Source organism: Mesoplodon bidens (assembly GCF_964165515.1).
Source record: "Mesoplodon bidens genome assembly, chromosome: 3".
Classification (NCBI taxonomy): domain Eukaryota; kingdom Metazoa; phylum Chordata; class Mammalia; order Artiodactyla; family Ziphiidae; genus Mesoplodon; species Mesoplodon bidens.
The window spans coordinates 19,444,840-19,464,614 of NC_138178.1; the positions used below are offsets into that span (position 1 = coordinate 19,444,840).

General features: G+C 41.7%; 1 protein-coding gene across 6 annotated transcripts in view; it reads right to left on the reverse strand.

The window, feature by feature from the left end:
• The window catches only part of CAMK1D (calcium/calmodulin dependent protein kinase ID), a 423,988-nt gene that overhangs the window by 121,484 nt on the left and 282,729 nt on the right, over positions 1 to 19,775 (reverse strand). The window contains exon 1 of one of the 6 annotated variants that reach the window (XM_081229203.1): positions 4,915 to 5,535. The exons of the other annotated variants lie outside the window; for them this stretch is intronic. Within the exon in view, the coding sequence (XP_081085329.1) occupies positions 4,915 to 4,964 (50 nt within the window). The 5' untranslated portion in view covers positions 4,965 to 5,535. Of the gene's footprint in view, positions 1 to 4,914; positions 5,536 to 19,775 lie in introns of those variants that run through there. 6 annotated transcript variants of the gene reach the window in all.

Below are 19,775 nucleotides of genomic sequence, written 5' to 3' on the forward strand. Positions count from 1 at the left end.
AAAACGATGACTGGCCAAAACCCAGACCAGAGCCAGAGGCTCAGTAACATCAGTGGAAATGCAGAAAGTGTGCCTGTGTAGAGGGTCTGGTCTTTCCCCTGTCCTTGATTTTTTTTTTTTTTTTTTTTTTTTTGCGGTACGCGGGCCCCTCACTGTTGTGGCCTCTCCCGTTGCGGAGCACAGGCTCTGGAAGCGCAGGCTCAGTGGCCATAGCTCACAGGCCCAGCCGCTCCGCGGCATGTGGGACCTTCCCGGACCAGGGCACGAACCCGTGTCCCCTGCATCGGCAGGCGGACTCTCAACCACTGCGCCACCAGCGAAGCCCTGTCCTTGATTTTTAAAAGTATCATTGCATTCTCAAAAAATTTAGCAACACTGCTGAAGTTGAGCCTACATTCCTATTCTTAATCTTTGCTGCCTTTCCTGTAGCAAGAGATTAGCAAGCAGGAGGTTAAAAAGTAGAGAATCGTTTCCTGGTCCCTAGAGAATCCCAAATTCTAGTTCCAGTTCTAGGACATATGAAAGGTAAAAACATTTTGAGAGATTTTAGGACTATTTAACCCAAATCTGATTCCATAATTTCCTCTAAATTCTGTGTGAATAGGTGTATTATCCTTACCCCTTACTTCGGGTTGTACTTTACATTTACCCTAGGGTAGCCTGTTTTTACTGCAAATTATGTTGAGTTCAGCATCATTTTTTTTCCTTTCTAAGTTCAGTGAAAAGTAATATTCGTGTGACCACAAACAAACTGCTTAGCTGGGAACTCTGATCCATTCTGAAAAAAATCCAGGCAGATAAATATCCTAGAATATTAACTAACACTGCCAAGATGGAACCATTTCTAACCCTGAACTGTGTATTTATATACAATTGACAGAGCTTCATGAGCTGCTTTCTTGGAAAGCCCCATTTTCCCATGAAAGCAAGAATTCGAAATTTATTACTAGATCTACTTGTTCTACTGAGTAGAAGATTCTTATGTTTCCAAATATAATGAAGAACGTCAAGAATTACAAGTAGTATTGACTCAGTAAATGACAGCTTGTAGAGAATGACATTTTCATCTATTAAGACAATTACTGCTGAACATGAATATGAATATATAACTTAAGTGGATGGATATTTCTTCAGGCATTCAGACTCCTGAGATAATTTTAAAGCAGTGATTTTCAAGCTTTTCTACCCCCAGGACAATGATTGAAAAATATCTGGGAAATATTCAAGCTCCATGTCTCTTTTATAAGTCAAAAGTATGGCAGAATTTCCAAAGAGATGAAATATTCCTTTATTTTTTTTAATTGACTACATTGTTACACAGATTATATTGCACACCGTGAAATTTTAGAGCCAGGCAGGACTGCAGTACCTCAATTGGGGGTAATCAAAACATAGCCATAACTAACAAGAAGGGCGTCCATCGAGTGGTCTGGAAGCCCTTCTGCGTGAACTACAAGGCATTCCATGGTAAGTAAAGCATGGACCCTACTATCTGATGTGAAACATCACCTTTTACTTACAATAATTAACAATGCCATTGTCACTGTCATAATGCCATGGCCACAGGACCCTGGAGGAGAGGGGAGGGAGCTGGGAATGGGCAGAGATGAAGCTAAAGGAAGGAAGGCCCTGAGGATGGACGGAGGTTGAGGTAGTCAGAACAGTGGCTCTCCAAAGCTGTCCACATCCTCATCCCTGCTGCCCATGAGTCTGACCAGTTACATGGCAAAAGGGACTTTGCAGATGTGGTTAAATGAAGGATCTGGAGATGGGAAGACGAGCCTGGAATATGCAGGTGGGCCCAGTGTAATCACAAGGATCCTTAAAAGAGCCAGAGGGGATTCCCTGGTGGTCCAGTGGTTAGGACTCCATGCTTTCACTGTTGAGCGTCTGGGTTCAATCCCTAATCAGGGAACTAAGATCCTACAAGCTACATGGCACGGTAAAAAAAGAACACTTATTAAAAATAATAATAATAAAATTTCTCTTTAAAAAAAAAAGAGCCAAGGAAGGAGCTATAAATGGTAGAGAGTGGAAGATGTTATACTGATGGCTTTGAAGGTGGAGGAAGAGGCTGGGAACCAAGGAGGGCAGGTGGCCCCTAGGAGCTGGAAAAGGCAGGGAAACAGATTCTCCCCTAGAGCCTCCAGGAGGAATGCAGCCCAGCTGATGCCTTGATTTTAGCCCGGTGACCCCCCCATTTTGGACTTCTCACCTCCAGAACTGTAAGATAATACATCTGTGTTGTTTTAAGCCACTTACGGTAATTTGTTACAGCAGCAACAAGGAACTAATACAGAAGCCAACATCTAAATGTCAGTGTCTAAGGGACTGAGATAGTGAGATGGGGCAGGATGCAGGCTGTTGTCAGTCCTCAAGGGGTCCAGGCTGGGTAAGTCAGGGACCCCACCCAGTTGGAAATAGAATCTTAGTGACTGGGGAAGGGTTTTGTCTGTCTCTGGGAACAGAGGGTTGGCAGAGGCCAGGCAAGTTCAGGCCAGGACCCTCGTCCCAGCAGGGATGCCACCATATTGACGGAAACCACAGCGGGCGCTCTGCCCCAGTGCTTGGGCATTCAAGAGGGCGCCTGAAGGGAGTTCCTGCCCTGCCTTCTGCTGGAACTTTTGAGGAAAAAGGAGAGCTCCTTCCACAGGATGAGGAGGTGAGTCCAGGGCTGTCAGCTGGAAAAACTGCCGAAAAAATAAAGAACCCAAGAGGACACAGAACTAAATGATGGAAACAGATTTGGACTGAAATCCAGCTGTGTCAAGAAGCAAGTTTTACCCCCACTGACTTTTAGTGTTGAAGCAATACTTTGTGCTTAATCCACTGTGAATTGGGTTGTTAACTGAATGAGTCCTGAATAACACACAATCATTACAAAACTTCTCTCTTTTTCAAATAGAAGACATTAGCTCTCTGGCATTTTAATGAGGGCAAATAAATTTGGGGGGGAAGGGGGGATGGAGAAGAGAATAAAGTCTGGAATATATGAGCCACGTCTTTAGTTCAGCCATCCCAATACTTAAGAAAACTCTCTGAAATATTTTTAAAAATTAAATAACACATGGGAATTGTATAACTATAGACAAATATATAAAGATGAAAACACATCACCTATTATTATAGGAGTTTCAGAAGTGAATGGGCAAGGTAGGGCAAGCGGGTTTAGCATTGGCTAGTTTGAATAATTTCAGTGATAATTTTAGTTTGAACAACTTCTAGGGTGTAGGGGCTGTCTTAATTTGTCTAGCCCTGGGGGATGAGGGGTGAGAGGAGTATTGTTCCTGAGAGTAAGAGCCCCACAGAGGAGGCAGTTAGGGTGTGGGCTGTGGGTTGGCTGGTCTACATACAGAAGGTGTCATCACAGGTAAGCTGTGCACTATCTCTAGGAACTGGCTAATGCTGAGAAAGGCAGACCCTCCAGGGTTAGCAAGGCCCCAAGGTATCAAAACTTCAAAAACACATGGTTAATACACTGTCATATTACCCTATAATACTTTACCAGTGAGCTATTTTCTTGTTAATGTATTTATGTTCTGTTTATTTTCTGTTAGCCCCACTATAATGTAAGCTCCTTAGGGCAGGATGATTATCTGCCACGAGCACTGCTAATTCCCAGCACCTACACCAGCAGACGATGTTCAGTTCATATGTATCGAGAGAATGAATGAATTTCTCCTCCTGGAACTGCTATTTCTGTCCCTTGCCCATTTTCCTATTTAAATGGCTTGTATTTTCCTGTTGCTTTGCACTCTAATGAATACAAAAATTAAAGCTTGGTCACTTAGGTGTTTTGCAAATATTTTTTCCTGTTTCCCTTTTTTAAAAAACTGTTTTTAGCCATAAAGAAGTTTTATTTTTATTTTCATGTAGTCCCAAAGTTATTAATATTATTCTTTATGGCTTCTGAGTTTTAGGTCAAGTGTAGAAAGACTGAAAAAGTAGTATGATATTAGTGTTTTATTATTTCATTATTTATAATTATATCTTTGGGACCACTAGAATTGATTTTATATTTATATAAAGAAATAAGGCAGAGATCTATTTTTTCCTAAATTACTAGCGCTATTTATTAAATAATCTACCTTCCCCACTGGTCTGAAATATTTTCTTTAACATATACCAAACTGTGTGTGCGCATGTGTGCGTGTGTGTGTGTGTGCGTCTGTGTGTGTATGCTTATACACAAATATGTTTGTAATTGGGTGGGGGGAATGTCTATTTTCTGAACTCTCTACTCTGAGCCTTACTAGTCTTGCATCAGTATCACATATTACATAAATCACTATGTGCTAATAGCCTCTATTCTAACCAGCAAGAAACAGGCCACACTTTACTACCTGATCATTGAAGGGGCTGGTTTTGTAGCTGAAATGAACAGCTGTATCAAAATACAGAAATAGCTGTGAAGGGGAAATAAAAGTACCAACACGGGAAATCAAACAGGTGCTTTGCTAATATGGCCCCTATGACGGAGGAAAAGAGTTCAACCATTTGGTTTAAATCACTTCACCTTAAAAAAACAAAAACAAAAACAAAAAAACAAGCAAAATAGGAGCTGCCAGGTCTGTCTCATCTCTGTCTGGAGTCAAAGGTGACACTACCAAACTGTGTCAGTCTAGGGGCCAAAGTGAGCTAGACAGGAAAGCCAGGGGTGGGAGGGCCCCACAGCTAAGGGGAGTGGGCGTCACTTTCCTTCAATGTTTCTGACAATCTAAAAATTGACACTTACAGGATGTAAATGTTGGTTTGGTTATGGAAGGCTTCCCTCTCCTCCTCTTCAGTTTACTCACAGAAGTTAATATTGTAGATTAAAATAGAAAGAAACTGAGCCCCATGCCAAATATTTAACCTCTCTGTCCAGAGCCTTTCCATCCCCATCCACAGATGCCCATTCACACTGTTGCTTACCACCTTCCCATCTGCTCAACTTCTCTGCTTCCAACACCTAGTTCATGCATCAGCCCAATTTCTGGAAGGCCCTTACCCACGCTGGCCCTTTGTCAGTTTCACGCATCACTCTGAAGACAGGTTTCAAGAATCTGGGGGCAAGGAAAAGGAAGTTTCCTGACACCCTCTGTGTTGTTTCAGGAATGAGGTTTTCAGCCATACACGTGTGGGGGGACCTCTTACGGGCGGGAGCTGCAACTTGAGTTGCCTTCAGCAATCAGCACTGAAATATTAAAGGAGTCAGGGCACAAACAGTGCGTGGAACAGTGGCTGGCACGGTAAGTGCTCAACACATGGGAGCTCATCAATTTTTCGGCCAGTTCTCCATGACTCTCGTCGTCTGTAGTCATGTGACATATGGTCATGGCAATGTTTGAGTGAAGCTGACAGGTCCAAATGGACATCAGGGAAAACCGACCAGTCCTCGGTGCATAGATTATGGGTCAGTGCTACTGTCAAGACCAAATCATAAACCAATATAAATATCTCTCAGCATCCATGATCCCTGAACATTGGACCACTCTCTGTGTGTTAATGTCTTGTTTACTTTTAATCTTTCGATGAAATTGTGAACCCCGGAATCAGAATGAACCATAAAAATGACAAAATCGGGCTTCCCTGGTGGCGCAGTGGTTGAGAATCCGCTTGCCGATGCAGGGGACACGGGTTTGTGCCCCGGTCCGGGAGGATCCCACATGCTGCAGAGCGGCTGGGCCTGTGAGCCATGGCCGCTGAGCCTGCGCGTCCGGAGACTGTGCTCCGCAACGGGAGAGGCCACAACAGTGAGAGGCCCGCGTACAGCAAAAAAAAAAAAAACAAAAAAACAAAATCTAGGGACTTCCCTAGTGGTCCAGTGGTTAAGACTCCATGCTCCCAATGCAGGGGGCCTGGGTTCGATCCCTCGTCAGGGAACTAGATCCCAGATGCCGCAACTAAGAGCACACATGCCACAACTAAAAGTTCCTGAGTGCTGCAACTAAGAACCAGAGCAGCCAAATAAATATTTTAAAAATTAAAAAAAATAAACAGAGACAGGATCAAACTACATATTTATTGTAAAAAAAAAAGACATAATCTAAACCTCATTTTGTTTTCCATTTAATGAGAAACTGAATATAAAGACTTTTATAAATAGTAGGCTCAGCTCAAACCAATTCCTAATATCTACACTTTTGTGAGAAAACCAGTTTATCTATGCTTTTAACTGAGTTTCCTGTTCAACAGTACTTTAAATTTTACATGAGGGGTGAGAAAGAAATGAAGCCTCTTTATGAAGCAGGCTGTCAAACTGCCATGAGGAGAAATAGGTTGTTATTAAACAGTATACTTTGTTTAGTTAATGAGTCTATTTAACCAACTAACAGAGATTAAGCTCCGTTTGAAAAGGGAGGGAGCAGGGAGGGGAAGAAAATTGAGTGAGTTATGAAAGCTGGTTGCTATGGAAACCTCCTCCGTGAAAAAATATAGTCACCCCATAGGGTGGTCATAATCTCTCTTCTTTTCAGTTTAATCCAAGTTGTAGGAAGCAGGAAGGCAATGGTGGGACATTAATCTCCCTCTTCTAAAGGCTTATATAAGACGGCTGAGAAGGGAACTCAGTATTTCCTTTCTCAGGAGCATAAACAGCCTTCTAAAAAGTCTGAAAGAATATAACTCATTGCACAGACGTCTGAGGATAAGTTAAAGCTGTAAGCGGTTTGGAAATTAAAGGAATTCTAGGCCCTTGAAGGATCTACACCACCTCACTGACTTGCAGATCTCAGGGATTCTGGATGAGTTTTCTACCCAAACATGGCAGGGAAAAACTGTCAATACTGTAACTGTAATATTAGGGCATGGAATTCTACTGAGTTGCTTGTAAGTTTTTAAATCTTTCTCTCCATGATCCATCTTTGAGAAGCTAAACAGAGGTTAGTAATTAGCAATTGGTTTGCATTTTTTCTTGTTTCAATCAATTACTGCTTCTTTAAGGATGAAAGCAGACTTGTGTGGCCAGATGCCCTTACACTATGACTGAGGCATTCATACCAAATGGAGCTTTGCCAACTGAGCCACAGGCCACTCAACCACCTGGTGGCCAGGAGGGATGTCAGGCCTGGAAAGAACTAAACAGCCCCTGAAAGGCTACTCTGGAAAACAGGAGGACACATGTCACAACGGTATCATCTAAACTGACAGAACAAAATTAGAACATGAAAATACTTTCTGAGCAGAGCCTGGATCGAAATAATATTTCATTCATCTTAATCCCCGGCTGGTTTTCATCATGTCCACTTCTGGGGAGCAGGGATGATTTGTTTTCAACCAATTTGAACAGACCAGAGACCTGCATAGATATAGGTCATTAATCAAATGTATTGGGCTTCCCTGGTGGCGCAGTGGTTGAGAGTCTGCCTGCCAATGCAGGGGACACGGGTTCGTGCCCCGAGCCGGGAAGATCCCACATGCCGTGGAGCGGCTGGGCCCGTGAGCCATGGCCGCTGAGCCTGCGCGTCCGGAGCCTGTGCTCCGCAACGGGAGAGGTCACAGCAGTGAGAGGCCCGTGTACCGCAAAAAAAAAAAAAAAAAAAAAAAAAATCAAATGTATTTACAGCCATGCTCCAAGTCACAAAAGTCTCAAAATCACAAGAAGTGAAACACACCATTCTTGGGCTTACAAGCTGAGATGTCCCTGAGATGCTGTCAGGGAAGAACATAAGGGTAACTGGCAGAGAAGCATAGCCTGTTACAGCCACACAGTTCTTCAGTGGGAAAGCCACGCTTCCCAGCTACTGCAACCCTCAGCAGCTGTGAACTTCAGTGTTCCCCTCTTTTTTATTTATCTCCAGAATTGAGAGAAGTGGTCTTTATTTCAGTCAACTGCTTGCTCTCTTGTTTGCACTGTGGCAAATGTTGCCTCCTGTTCTAGCCTGATGCCTAAGCCCTTTGGTTTGGACACTCCTATGCTGTACACACACAGAGGCCTTCGGTTTAGTTTAGTGATGTGATCATGAGAAAATGTAATTCTGCTGGGATTGAGGTGCCAGTCCTGGTCATCCATCAACCATTTCACCTTACAACAAAGTTAGAAGATCATAAATTCACAAAGGTTCCATATCATATATTAAACTCACAATTAAACAGCATCTTTACTGCAAACGTAAAACCCAGTAGGGAGAGAACAGATGTAAACATTTCTGGCATACAATTCTGGGGGCACAAGACAGGCAGCATTGTGTTGAAAGGCTCTTTGTCAAAGCAGACTGGGCAATATTTTTTTTCTGAGTGTAGACTCAAAAAAATCAAAGGTTATGGGTGATCCTGAATCAACATGAATTCTTCAGTGAGATAATTAAAGGCCCAAATCATTAAGGGCTCTGTAGGAAGGGCGATATTAAAAATGAATCTGTTCTGAAAATGTGCCACATCAGACCTTTTCTCATTTAGAGTCTGATATTACACATCAATGTAACTACATCTCTCCATCACATCTTCATTGAGGAAGATTTAATCTCTGATTATGCCAGCAAAATGGAATTCTGTGCCATATTGACAATTGACTCTCAATGCTTTGAAAATTATTGATGGAAGCAAAATAATTACTATTCAAGGTTGGCAGTGAAAGATCCAGTCTGCTGAAGGACCCAAAGGCTCTTAAAGATCTGGTAAATGGAGGACTTCCCTGGTGGCGCAGTGGTTAAGAACCTGCCAGCCAATGCAGGAGACATGGGTTCTATCCCTGGTCCGGGAGAATCCCACGTTGCACGGGGCAACTAAGCCTGTGCACCACAACTACTGAGCCTGCACTCTAGAGCCCGTGAGCCACAACTACTGAAGTCCCCGCCTAGAGCCCGTGCTCCGCAACAAGAGAAGCCACCAAAATGAGAGGCCCGTGCACTGCAATGAAGAGTAGCTCCCGCTCGCCGCAACTAGAGAAAGCCCACATGCAGCAACAAAGACCCAAGGCAGCCAAAAAAAAAAAAAAAATCTGGTAAGCAATTTACAATGAAGGTTTAAAACCCTGAGTATAACTACAAATGGGACCTCTTAACTTTTTTTAAAATATGGTTTAAAAAAAGAAAGTCAAATAGTATAAAAGGGTATATGTTAAAACATGCTTCCTTCCTACTCTAAATACTCATGCTTTCCTTCAAGAGTCAAGTCCTAGCAGTTTTCTGAATATTCCTCCAGACAGTTCCTGTACATATAAGCATATATGTGTCTGTATAACCTATATAACTTTGGTTAAAAACATAAATAACACTAAATGCTACATAATGTTATGCATGATGCTTATTCATTAACATCATATCTTCAAAACTCTTAAAGGAAAACATAGGAAAAACATTCTTTGACATAAACCACAGCAAGATCTTTTCTGACCCACCTCCTAGAGTAATGAAAATAAAACAAAAATAAACAAATGGGATTTAGTTAAACTTAAAAGCTTTTGCACAGCAAAGAAAACCATAAACAAGAAGAAAAAACCCTTAGAATGGGAGAAAATATTTGAAAATGAAGCAACAGACAAAGGATGAATCTCCAAAATACATAAACAGCCCACGGAGCTCAGTATCAAAAAAACAAACAACCCAATCAAAAAATGGGCAGAAGACCTAAACAGACATTTCTCCAAAGAAGACATACAGATGGCGAAGAGGAACATGAAAAGTTGCTCAACATCTGTAATTATTCGAGAAATGCAAATCAAAACTACAATGAGGTATCACCTCACACGGGTCAGAATGGCCATCATCAAAAAATCTACAAACAATAAATGCTGGAGAGGATGTGGAGAAAAGGGAACCCTCTTGCACTGTTGGTGGGAATGTAAATTGATACAGCCACTATGGAGAACAGTATGGAGGTTCCTTAAAAAACTAAAAATAGAACTACCATAGGACCCAGCAATCCCACTACTGGGCATACACCCTGAGAAAACCATAATTCAAAAAGAGTCATGTACCACAATGTTCACTGCAGCTCTATTTACAATAGCCAGGACATGGAAGCAAGCTAAGTGTCCATCGACAGATGAATGGATAAAGAAGATGTGGCACATATATACAATGGAATATTACTCTGCCATAAAAAGAAACAAAATTGAGATATTTGTAGTGAGGTGGACAGACCTAGAGTCTGTCATACAGAGTGAAGTAAGTCAGAAAGAGAAAAACAAATACCGTATGCTAACACACATATATGGAATCTAAAAAACAAAACAAAAAAACCGTCATGAAGAACCTAGGGGCAAGACGCGAATAAAGACACAGACCTACTAGAGAATGGACTTGAGGATACGGGGAGGGGGGAAGGGTAAGTAAGCTGGGACGAAGTGAGAGAGTGGCATGGACATATATACACTACCAAATGTAAAATAGGTAGCTAGTGGGAAGCAGCTGCATAGCACAGGGGGAGATCAGCTCGGTGCTTTGTGACCACCTAGAGGGGTGGGATAGGAAGGGAGGGTGGGAGGGAGAAGCAAGCGGGAAGAGACATGGGAACAGATGTATATGTATAACTGATTCACTTTGTTACAAAGCAGAAACTAACACACCATTGTAAAGCAATTATACTCCAATAAAGATGTTAAAAAAAAAAACTTAAAAAAGAACTACTATATGACCCAACAATCTCACTCCTGGGCATATACCCTAAGAAAACCATAATTCAAAATGACACATGTACCCCAATGTTCACTGCAGCACTATTTACAATAGCCAGGACATGGAAACCACCTAAATGTCCAACGACAGATGAATGGATAAAGATGATGTGGTACATATACACAATGGAATATTACTGAGCCATAAAAAGCAACAAAATTGGACCTAGAGTCTGTCATACAGAGTGAAGTAAGTCAGAAAGAAAAAAACAAATATCGTATATTAATACATATATGTGGAATCTAGAAAAAGGGTGCAGATGGACTTATTTCCAGGGCTGGAATAGAGATGCAGACGTAGAGAATGGACATGTAGACACGGTTGGTGTGGGGGGAAGGGGAGGGACGAAGAGGGAGACTAGGATTGACATATATACACTACCATGTGTAAAACAGATAGCTTGGGAACATGCTATAAAGCACAGGAAACTCAGCTCAGTGCTCTGTGATGACCCAGATGTGTGGGATGGAGGTAGGTGGGAGGGAGGTCCAAGAGGGAGGGGATATATGTATACATATGGCTGATTCACTTCATTGTACAGCAGAAACTAACGCAACATTGTAAAGCAATTATACTCCAATAAAAAAAATAAAAGTAAATAAATTAAATAGATGAAAAAAAATCATATCTTCAAAAGCACCCCATATCAGCACATAGAAGTAACCTCATCCAGGGCATAATATTTCCACATATATATGGCATACATGATGGAACTTTCAAAGTGTGAACAATGTTGATTTCTAGATGCTGACCTGAGCATCTAGAACTTTAGAAACAAGATACTCCTGTGCAACTATGTTATTTTACTTGCAGATGCCACTGCAGGGGTCTGGCTGTTACTGTTACTCATTGTTACTCTAATCCAGAAAACTGTTTCCTTCTCTGCCCAGTAGGTGCATCAGCTCTCTGGGTCACAGGCAGAGTGGGTGGGTAGCTGTAGCTGGGAGATGATGGAACAAAATAAGATACATTGGAAGGGCAGAAGCAGGCTACCTTCAAAATCTCCTGCGAAACTTCCCTAGAGTCCAAAGTTCCCATTACTGTCCACTCAGCTGTTCTCAAGACGCAAGTCCATCCACCTCCGGGCACTTGCCAGTCCTTAATCTTCCATGACTTTGTTTGTACAACCCAGAAACACCATCTCCTCTCTCTCTCTATCAAGCCTGGGATGACTGAGAACAGGAGACAGTGAGTCACCACCGAGAGGGGCCGGGGATGACTTTTCTGAATATAAATAGGCATAATTCAGTGGCTGGAGAACTATTCCTGGAAACAGAGGATGAGCCACTCAGGCTCTTCATAAGGGGTCCAGGTCGATTTACTCAGTTAAGCAAACTGCGCTTCTTGGGAAGGTAGATATTTGAGCAAAGTTAATAGTGTAGTTATTATTGACTTATGGTGGCTCTTCCTAATATAAGGGGACAGTCCCTTAGCACTGAGTCCTTGTAAAAGATGCTAAAACTCAGGCTTGTCTGGTGTTTCTAAATAGTTCTAATACATATCTACACTAAAGGTCACAGTTCTGGTGCAGTGGAGTTAGCAATGACTATCGTTAGATATTGTTAGGTAACGTCTGGAAGACAAGGCTTAACTCTTTAGGAGCCTTTGAAAAACACGATTCACTTGCAGTCCTTGCTGGAATCTCAGGAGGCAGCTACTCCATCCCCACTTCTATCTGGGATATTAAATATTAACCACCCTAGATGAATGTTTATTTTACAAAGTAAAAGGTAACCTATTTCAGGTTGTCTATTTGTAGCCCAGCTACAAAATATGGTTTATGACATAAATCTCTATAAATCCTTTAGGACCTCTATCTATATTATAAATAAATACTCATATAAAATTTGCCATTTTACAGTCTTAATTGAGTAGAATTCTTAATTGAATAGATTACATTGTTATAGAAATTATAAGATTATGAGGTTACATTTCTTCAGTTATCCCTTATTTCTGTTAACTATTTTAAAGACTGTGGAAAACTCCATGGATATTGTCAAAATTTGGGTTTGGTTTTTGGTGTGTGTATTAAAATAAATTTGTGATATTACATGTGAAAACAAACAAACAATCCCTACTTCCAGGGTTCAGAGCTCTTAATGCCAGAACCAAAAAGCCCAAATAAATAAAAAGGATCATGATTGAAAAAATTTTTGCCCAATTCCCAATATCTTCTGAATATATTCTCTTAGTTTTTTCTTTTCATTGTAAGTATTATAAGTGAGAATGATTTTTAAAATAAGCAGTCATTTGAACATTATTTTAGAACAATCCAATTATTTGCATGCTTTTTAGTATTTAGATACATGAATTAATAATCTCCTACTATACTCAGGGATGGCTAAAAGATTTAGCTACCTCCTTCAAGGACCTTTACCAAGGGTTTATAACCTAAAATAGCTGGAGTCCTTTCTTTCAAATAACTTGGCATCCATTGGCAGGAAATGTTCTGGTTGGGACTTCCTCTGCACTGACCCCATGTCTGACCCAACACAGTTTATCCCCCTGTCCCGCCCCCATCCCATCTGAGCCTACAAAGATGCAGTTTGGACAGATGTCACTGATCCATCGAAAGCCCCTGGCGACTCAAGGGACTCCACTCTTCCAGGGAGAATGATGGTTTCTTAAACCATCAAGATGTTAGAAAACACTTCCTGCTGCAGCCCGGTCCCTGCACGGGAGCCTCTCTGACTTCCCGTAAGCCTTACAAACCGGCCTACGGGCTCTGTGGTTTGTGCCCCAGTGACATCTGTATACACCACCCTGTCGCAGACAAGAAATTCCCCTTCTTTTTTTTTTTTTTTTTTTTTTTTTTGCGGTACGCCGGCCTCTCACTGTTGTGGCCTCTCCCGTCGCGGAGCACAGGCTCCAGATGCACAGGCTCAGCGGCCATGGCTCATGGGCCCAGCCGCTCCGCGGCATATGGGATCCTCCCAGACCGGGGCACGAACCCGTATCCCCTGCATCGGCAGGCGGACTCTCAACCACTGCGCCACCAGGGAGGCCCAAATTCCCCTTCTTTAATGATGCATCTTCCTTATGCTTCATTGGTTTGTTTTAAAGGCACCAGATGTCAAATCTGTATGCAATGCAACCTCATCCCTTTTAGAGGGCACTCCTGCATCCATTATGAGTGAAAACACCATGTGTAGCTGCCCTGAAATATTTTCAGTCTCATGTGCTTGTCACTAGGGGTCTGAATAAATGGTTATTGGAGGGGAGATGAAAAGAAAGGTATGATGTTGAATGAAAATGCTTACGGACAGGTTACCTTATTAGAATGTTCTACAAAAAAAAAAAAAATCCTAGATTCCTAAATTCATTTGCCTAATAATCATTATTACAGACCTATTAGGTTCCAGGCATTGGGATAAACCTTGAGGATGCACAAATAATAAGACAATGTTCAAGGCACTTCCAGTTAGAAGAGACAGATGTGTGGGCAAGTAAGAGCAGAAAGAGCACAATGAAATCATTTACAAGACAGTGGAAGAAGACAGGAAGGATTGGTTTAATTCCTAGAGAGAAGCAGGCTAGAAAGAGTATCACAGCTAGAACTGCTGTATAATTTAGTGTCTAACCAGCCTATTTAGAGAATGAAAGAAGCTACCGAAGTTAACAAAACCATACAATGTCTGAAATTTTTATTTATGGACTGACAATTGGTTTATCACACTGGTAGGCCTATGAAAATAATTTTGTTTAATAACTATTTTCACAAATAAACTTATTTCAAAAAAATTAGAATAACCTACATCCATGTATGGAAACATTTTTAAAAACTTTTTTGTTGATTGTCTGAATATCAGAAAATACTGTAAACAGAATGATTACTCTTGGAACATAGTTAAATATTTTAATCAATTGTTAATTCATATCCCTCTCCAAGTCCATATCTGAAGAATTCATTTTCTCCAATGTGGATTTGTTATTTTTAATTTTTTCATAAAATCGCTTACAATCTTCTATACAGATTGCCAACAAACACATGAAAGGATGCTCAACATCACTAATCATTAGAGAAAAGCAAATCAAAACTACAATGAGGTATCACCTCACACCAGTCAGAATGGCCATCATCAAAAAATCTACAAACAATAAATGCTGGAGAGGATGTGGAGAAAAGGGAACACTCTTGCACTGTTGGTGGGAATGTAAATTGATACAGCCACTATGGAGAACAGTATGGAAGTTCCTTAAAAAACTAAAAATAGAACTGCCATACGACCCAGCAATCCCACTACTGGGCATATACCCTGAGAAAACCATAATTCGAGAAGAATTACCACAATGTTCATTGCAGCTCTGTTTACAATCGCCAGGACATGGAAGCAACCTAAGTGTCCATTGACAGATGAATGGATAAAGAAGATGTGGCACATATATACAATGGAATATTACTCAGCCATAAAAAGAAACAAAATTGAGTTATTTGTAGTGAGATGGATGGACCTATAGACTGTCATACAGAGTGAAGTAAGTCAGAAAGAGAAAAACAAATACCATATGCTAACACATATATATGGAATCTAAAAAAAAAAAAGGTCATGAAGAACCTAGGGGCAGGACAGGAATAAAGACACAGACATAGAGAATGGACTTGAGGACATGGGTGGGGTAAGGGTAAGCTGGGAAGAAGTGAGAGAGTGGCATGGACGTATATACACTACCAAATGTAAAACAGATAGATAGTGGGAAGCAGCTGCATAGCACAGGGAGATCAGCTTGGTGCTTTGTGACCACCTAGAGGTATGGGATAGGGAGGGTGGGAGGGTGGGAGGGAGACGCAAATGGGAGGAGATACGGGGATATATGTACATATATAGCTGATTCACTTTGTTATACAGCAGAAACTAGCACACCGTTGTAAAGCAATTATACTCCAAAAAAAAAAAAAATCGCTTACAGTCTTCAAAGTTGCAATTTACAATCACTAAGTTTGAAACTGTGAACACCTCCAAGTGGATCTTCTCTATCAACCATAATATTTATATATATTTTTTTGCGGTACGCGGGCCTCTCACTGCTGTGGCCTCTCCCGTTGAGGAGCACAGGCTCCGGACGCGCAGGCTCAGCGGCCATAGCTCACGGGCCCAGCTGCTCCGCGGCATGTGGGATCCTCCCGGACCAGGGCATGAACCCGCGTCCCCTGCATCGGCAGGCAGACTCTCAACCACTGTGCCACCAGGGAAGCCCCAACCATAATATTGTTAACTTGGAAACCATTCTATAAGTTGCTTTAATACCTAGTACATTCAGAGCAAATCCTGCTAAACAAAAACATTCTAAACTGTAAATTTTAAATCAAATATATAAATTCTCCAGCCCAAGTATTTTTTTATAGTTACTGTCATTTTGCTACCTTTCTTGGACAAATACTACCTTTCTTTGATAAATACTACCTTTCTTTTAACAGACAAACCCTATCAAGTAAATTGTCTCTACTGATGATTTTTACAATGTTTTTCTGCATGTGAATGCTGCAAAATAGTCAGCCTTCCCAATCTCAATCCACTGCAGTACAGATATAAAATTATCCAATTAAAAATAGTAGCTCCACCAAGACACTGCCCACAGATTGAGTTATTCCAAAGAACAATCACAGAATTTCAAAACTCTTATACATTATTTGAGCTCTCATCATGAATTTGTTCAGTTTCTTTCTTTCATAGGGATGTGTTTCAAGTTTTGTTTTTAATAACTGCAGTTTGCTAAAAATGTCAAAAGCTACTGTTGTTTTGCACTTAAATTGTTGAACACTTTGATGAAAGATTTCCAACTGTTTTTCAACCAATACAGCCAAACTCTGGGGGATTTGTTTACAAAGAAGTTTGATACCATTTTAGTATCCTTATGTTGATTTACAGAGTACCATCCTTAAAGGCTCATACAGTTCTAATATCCAATCGTTGGAGCAGGTAGCTTAGAAGAATGATAAATGTATAGAGTTAAGTGGAAAACAAGAGAATGGAAGAAGAATCTTGCCAGAATCACATGAAAGGAGAGCTGAGCAGTGCTGGGACTGGGCTGAGATTGGAGACCGTTTAATTTTCAGCAGCTCCAAGCCACTCACATGTGTCCTATCCCCCAGCAGTACCCAGCAGCCCTGATGTAGGGGCAGAGGATGCAGGCAGTTACAGTGATGTCAAGTTTTGCATCTGCAAGATGGATACAGCAGGCAAAGAAGGAAGGATGTTGGCAGGGGAGTGACGGTGGGGATACTGGAAGGGTTTAGACTGGATAAGGAAGCCCAAGGAGGGAGGCGCTGGGGGGCTCTCAATAATGCCAAGGAAGAGACAAGAAATAAAAAAAATTGAGGGATTATTGTCAGCAAGGCTGAAAACAGACATAGAGTGGTGAAGATTAAGATTACAGAGCTGAAGCAACTTCGGGGAACACCATTCTGGAAAGTGCCCATGGGGTTGTGTGATAGGAGAGGAGCTGGCTGAAAAACACTAAAGGCTATCATGTGGGTTGTCCACAGGGACACTGAAGGTACCACACTGATCATCCTGAGCACAGACATTGGGGGAGGGGGTAGAAGTCGATGCCTCAGACACCAAAGTCTTCAATGTATAAAAGAAGGTGGGGTCAAACAGTACAGAATTCCAGTTATAAGATAAATAAGTACTAGGGATGTAATGTACAACATGGTAAATACAATGAATGCTGCTGTGTGTTATATATGAAAGCTGTTAGAGTAAATCCTGAGTTCTCATCACAAGAAAAAAATTTCTAGTTTTTAAATTTTGTACCTATATGAAATGATGGATGTTTACTAAACATATTGCAGTATCACTTCATGATATACATGAATCAAATCACTGTACTGTACACCTTCAACTTACACAGCGCTGTATGTCAAGTCTATCTCAATAAAACTGGAAGAAAGAAAAAAGATGATGGGCAGCTGGCAGAAACAAGGAAGGCTGGAGGAGAACAGAGCTTCAGAGTCTGAGCCACAAAGGAGCAAGGATTTTTATTTCAAGATGTAAAGTTTTCTCTTTCTGACTCACTTCACTCTGTATGACAGTCTCTACGTCATCCACATCTCTACAAACGACCCAATTTCGTTCCTTTTTATGGCCGAGTAATATTCCACTGTATATATGTGCCACATCTTCTTTACCCATTCCTTTGTTGATGGACATTTAGGTTGCTTCCATGTCCTGGCTATTGTGAATAGTGCTGCAATGAACATTGGGGTGCATGTATCTTTTTAAATAAGTCAGAAAGAGAAAAACAAATATCACATATTAACTCATATATGTGGAATCTAGAAAAATGGTGATGATCTTATTTGCAAAGCAGAAATAGAGACACAGATTAGAGAACAAATGTATGGATACCAAGGGGGAAAGAGGGTGGTGGGAGGAACTGGGAGACTGGGATCGACACATATACACTATTGATACTATGTATAAAATAGACAAGTAATGAGAACATACTGTATAGCACAGGGAACTCTACTCAATGCTCCGTGGTTACCCAAATGGGAAGGAAATCCAGAACAGAGGGGATATATGTATATGTATAGCTGATTGATTTTGCCGTACAGCAGAAACTAACACAACATTGTAAAGCAACTATACTCCAATAAAAATTAATTTTAGAAAATGTAAAGTTAATCATCCAGATCTAGCAGAATTGTAAACGCCTGCTTCCAAATAGCAACCAGAGAACATCTCCATAATCCCAGCCATTCCCATTCGCCCTGCCCTGTAAAACATCAAATTTCCTATCAAATTTCCTACATTCATCAGGGCTGCCAAACCAGCTTCATCACCAACATGCCTTATTTATAAAGCCCCATGGATTCAAAGAGATAAGACACGGTTTTAAAAATATCTGGGAAATGGAGTGGCTGGGCTAGCAAACGCAGAAAACCCAACTACAGGACTGGATTTCTAACGTCTGCACTTGTTTCACACAGTTTTACACTGAGAAAATGGGAACAGCAAATGAAACAGACTACAGAACTTTAGACCTGAGACCTTAGGCTTGTCTAAAACAAGTAAACAAACAACAACGATAAGAACCCTCCACTTTATGGACAGACCAGGGAGGGCAGGCGCTGGGCTGTCACAGGACTCGTAAGGGCAGGAGGGAGCTTGGCACCCGTGCCTGCCAGCTCCGGTCCCGTGCTCTTTCCATTCGCAGCATCCCTAAATGAATTCCTTAAATAAGCCCTGTGAGATCGCCCCCAAATCTCCTACCAGATGCCTGACAAAATCTCCCAATGGGACCGTGAGGGAGTTTACACCGAATAGCCTCAACTTTCACCATGAAGTAATCTGAAAAGCATTTAGATTTCCAACAATTCCAAGGAAGGGGCGGTGATTCCCTCAAAAGGACAGAAGTTGGGGTTGGATTAGATTATTTCCAAGGTTAGCTTGGGCTACATCCCATGACTCAATAGTCTCTGCCCTGCAGGAACTCAGATTTAAATTGGCAATTCAGGATATGATCACTGAAAAGTAAATGCACCACAACATGAGTAAACTGTGGAATGTTCTAGAACTCCCCCCTTAGACTCCTTCCCTGCTATCCCCTTCCTCCTCGTGAACCCAGGCCGCACTCAGTGTGGCCTCCCACTCCTCTCAGGGCCCTTCTGTTGAGTCGCTCACCTGCCCACTGGCTCTCCTCCAGCCTCTCAGGCCCCCTGATCTTCCTCTACCACAGGGCGCAGCTGCTCACCCCCATCCTGTGCCTGCTGTTGTGCTGCCAGGATGCTTTTTCTGACAGCCACACACAGGGCTGGCCACAGCATTTGCTGGGCCCAGTGCAAAATAAAACTGTACATTGCTTGTTCAAAAAACAGGAAAATTTTTTTTCCTTTCTTCTACTGTCTCTCACTCAACCTGTCCTGGTGAGTTTTTTTATCTGTTATTTAATGTCACACTCCTTCGGTCACAGGGATACTCACCTGTGGGGTGAGTGCAGACCCTATAGCACCTGCGGTTCCGCCTACACTGGCGTGTGGGGTGCAAACATCTGACCAGACTCCGCCGCTTATGCCCAGACCCCCACTGGGTGGGAACAAGGGAGAAGGTGTCGGTGGGAAGGTGACAGCACCTGGAAATTGATGTGAGCCAATGCTCGAAGTCTCTGGGACTTCGCTTACAAAACACAAATTCAGAGTCAATTATTAAGCATTTTAAGATGGCAAGTGCAAAG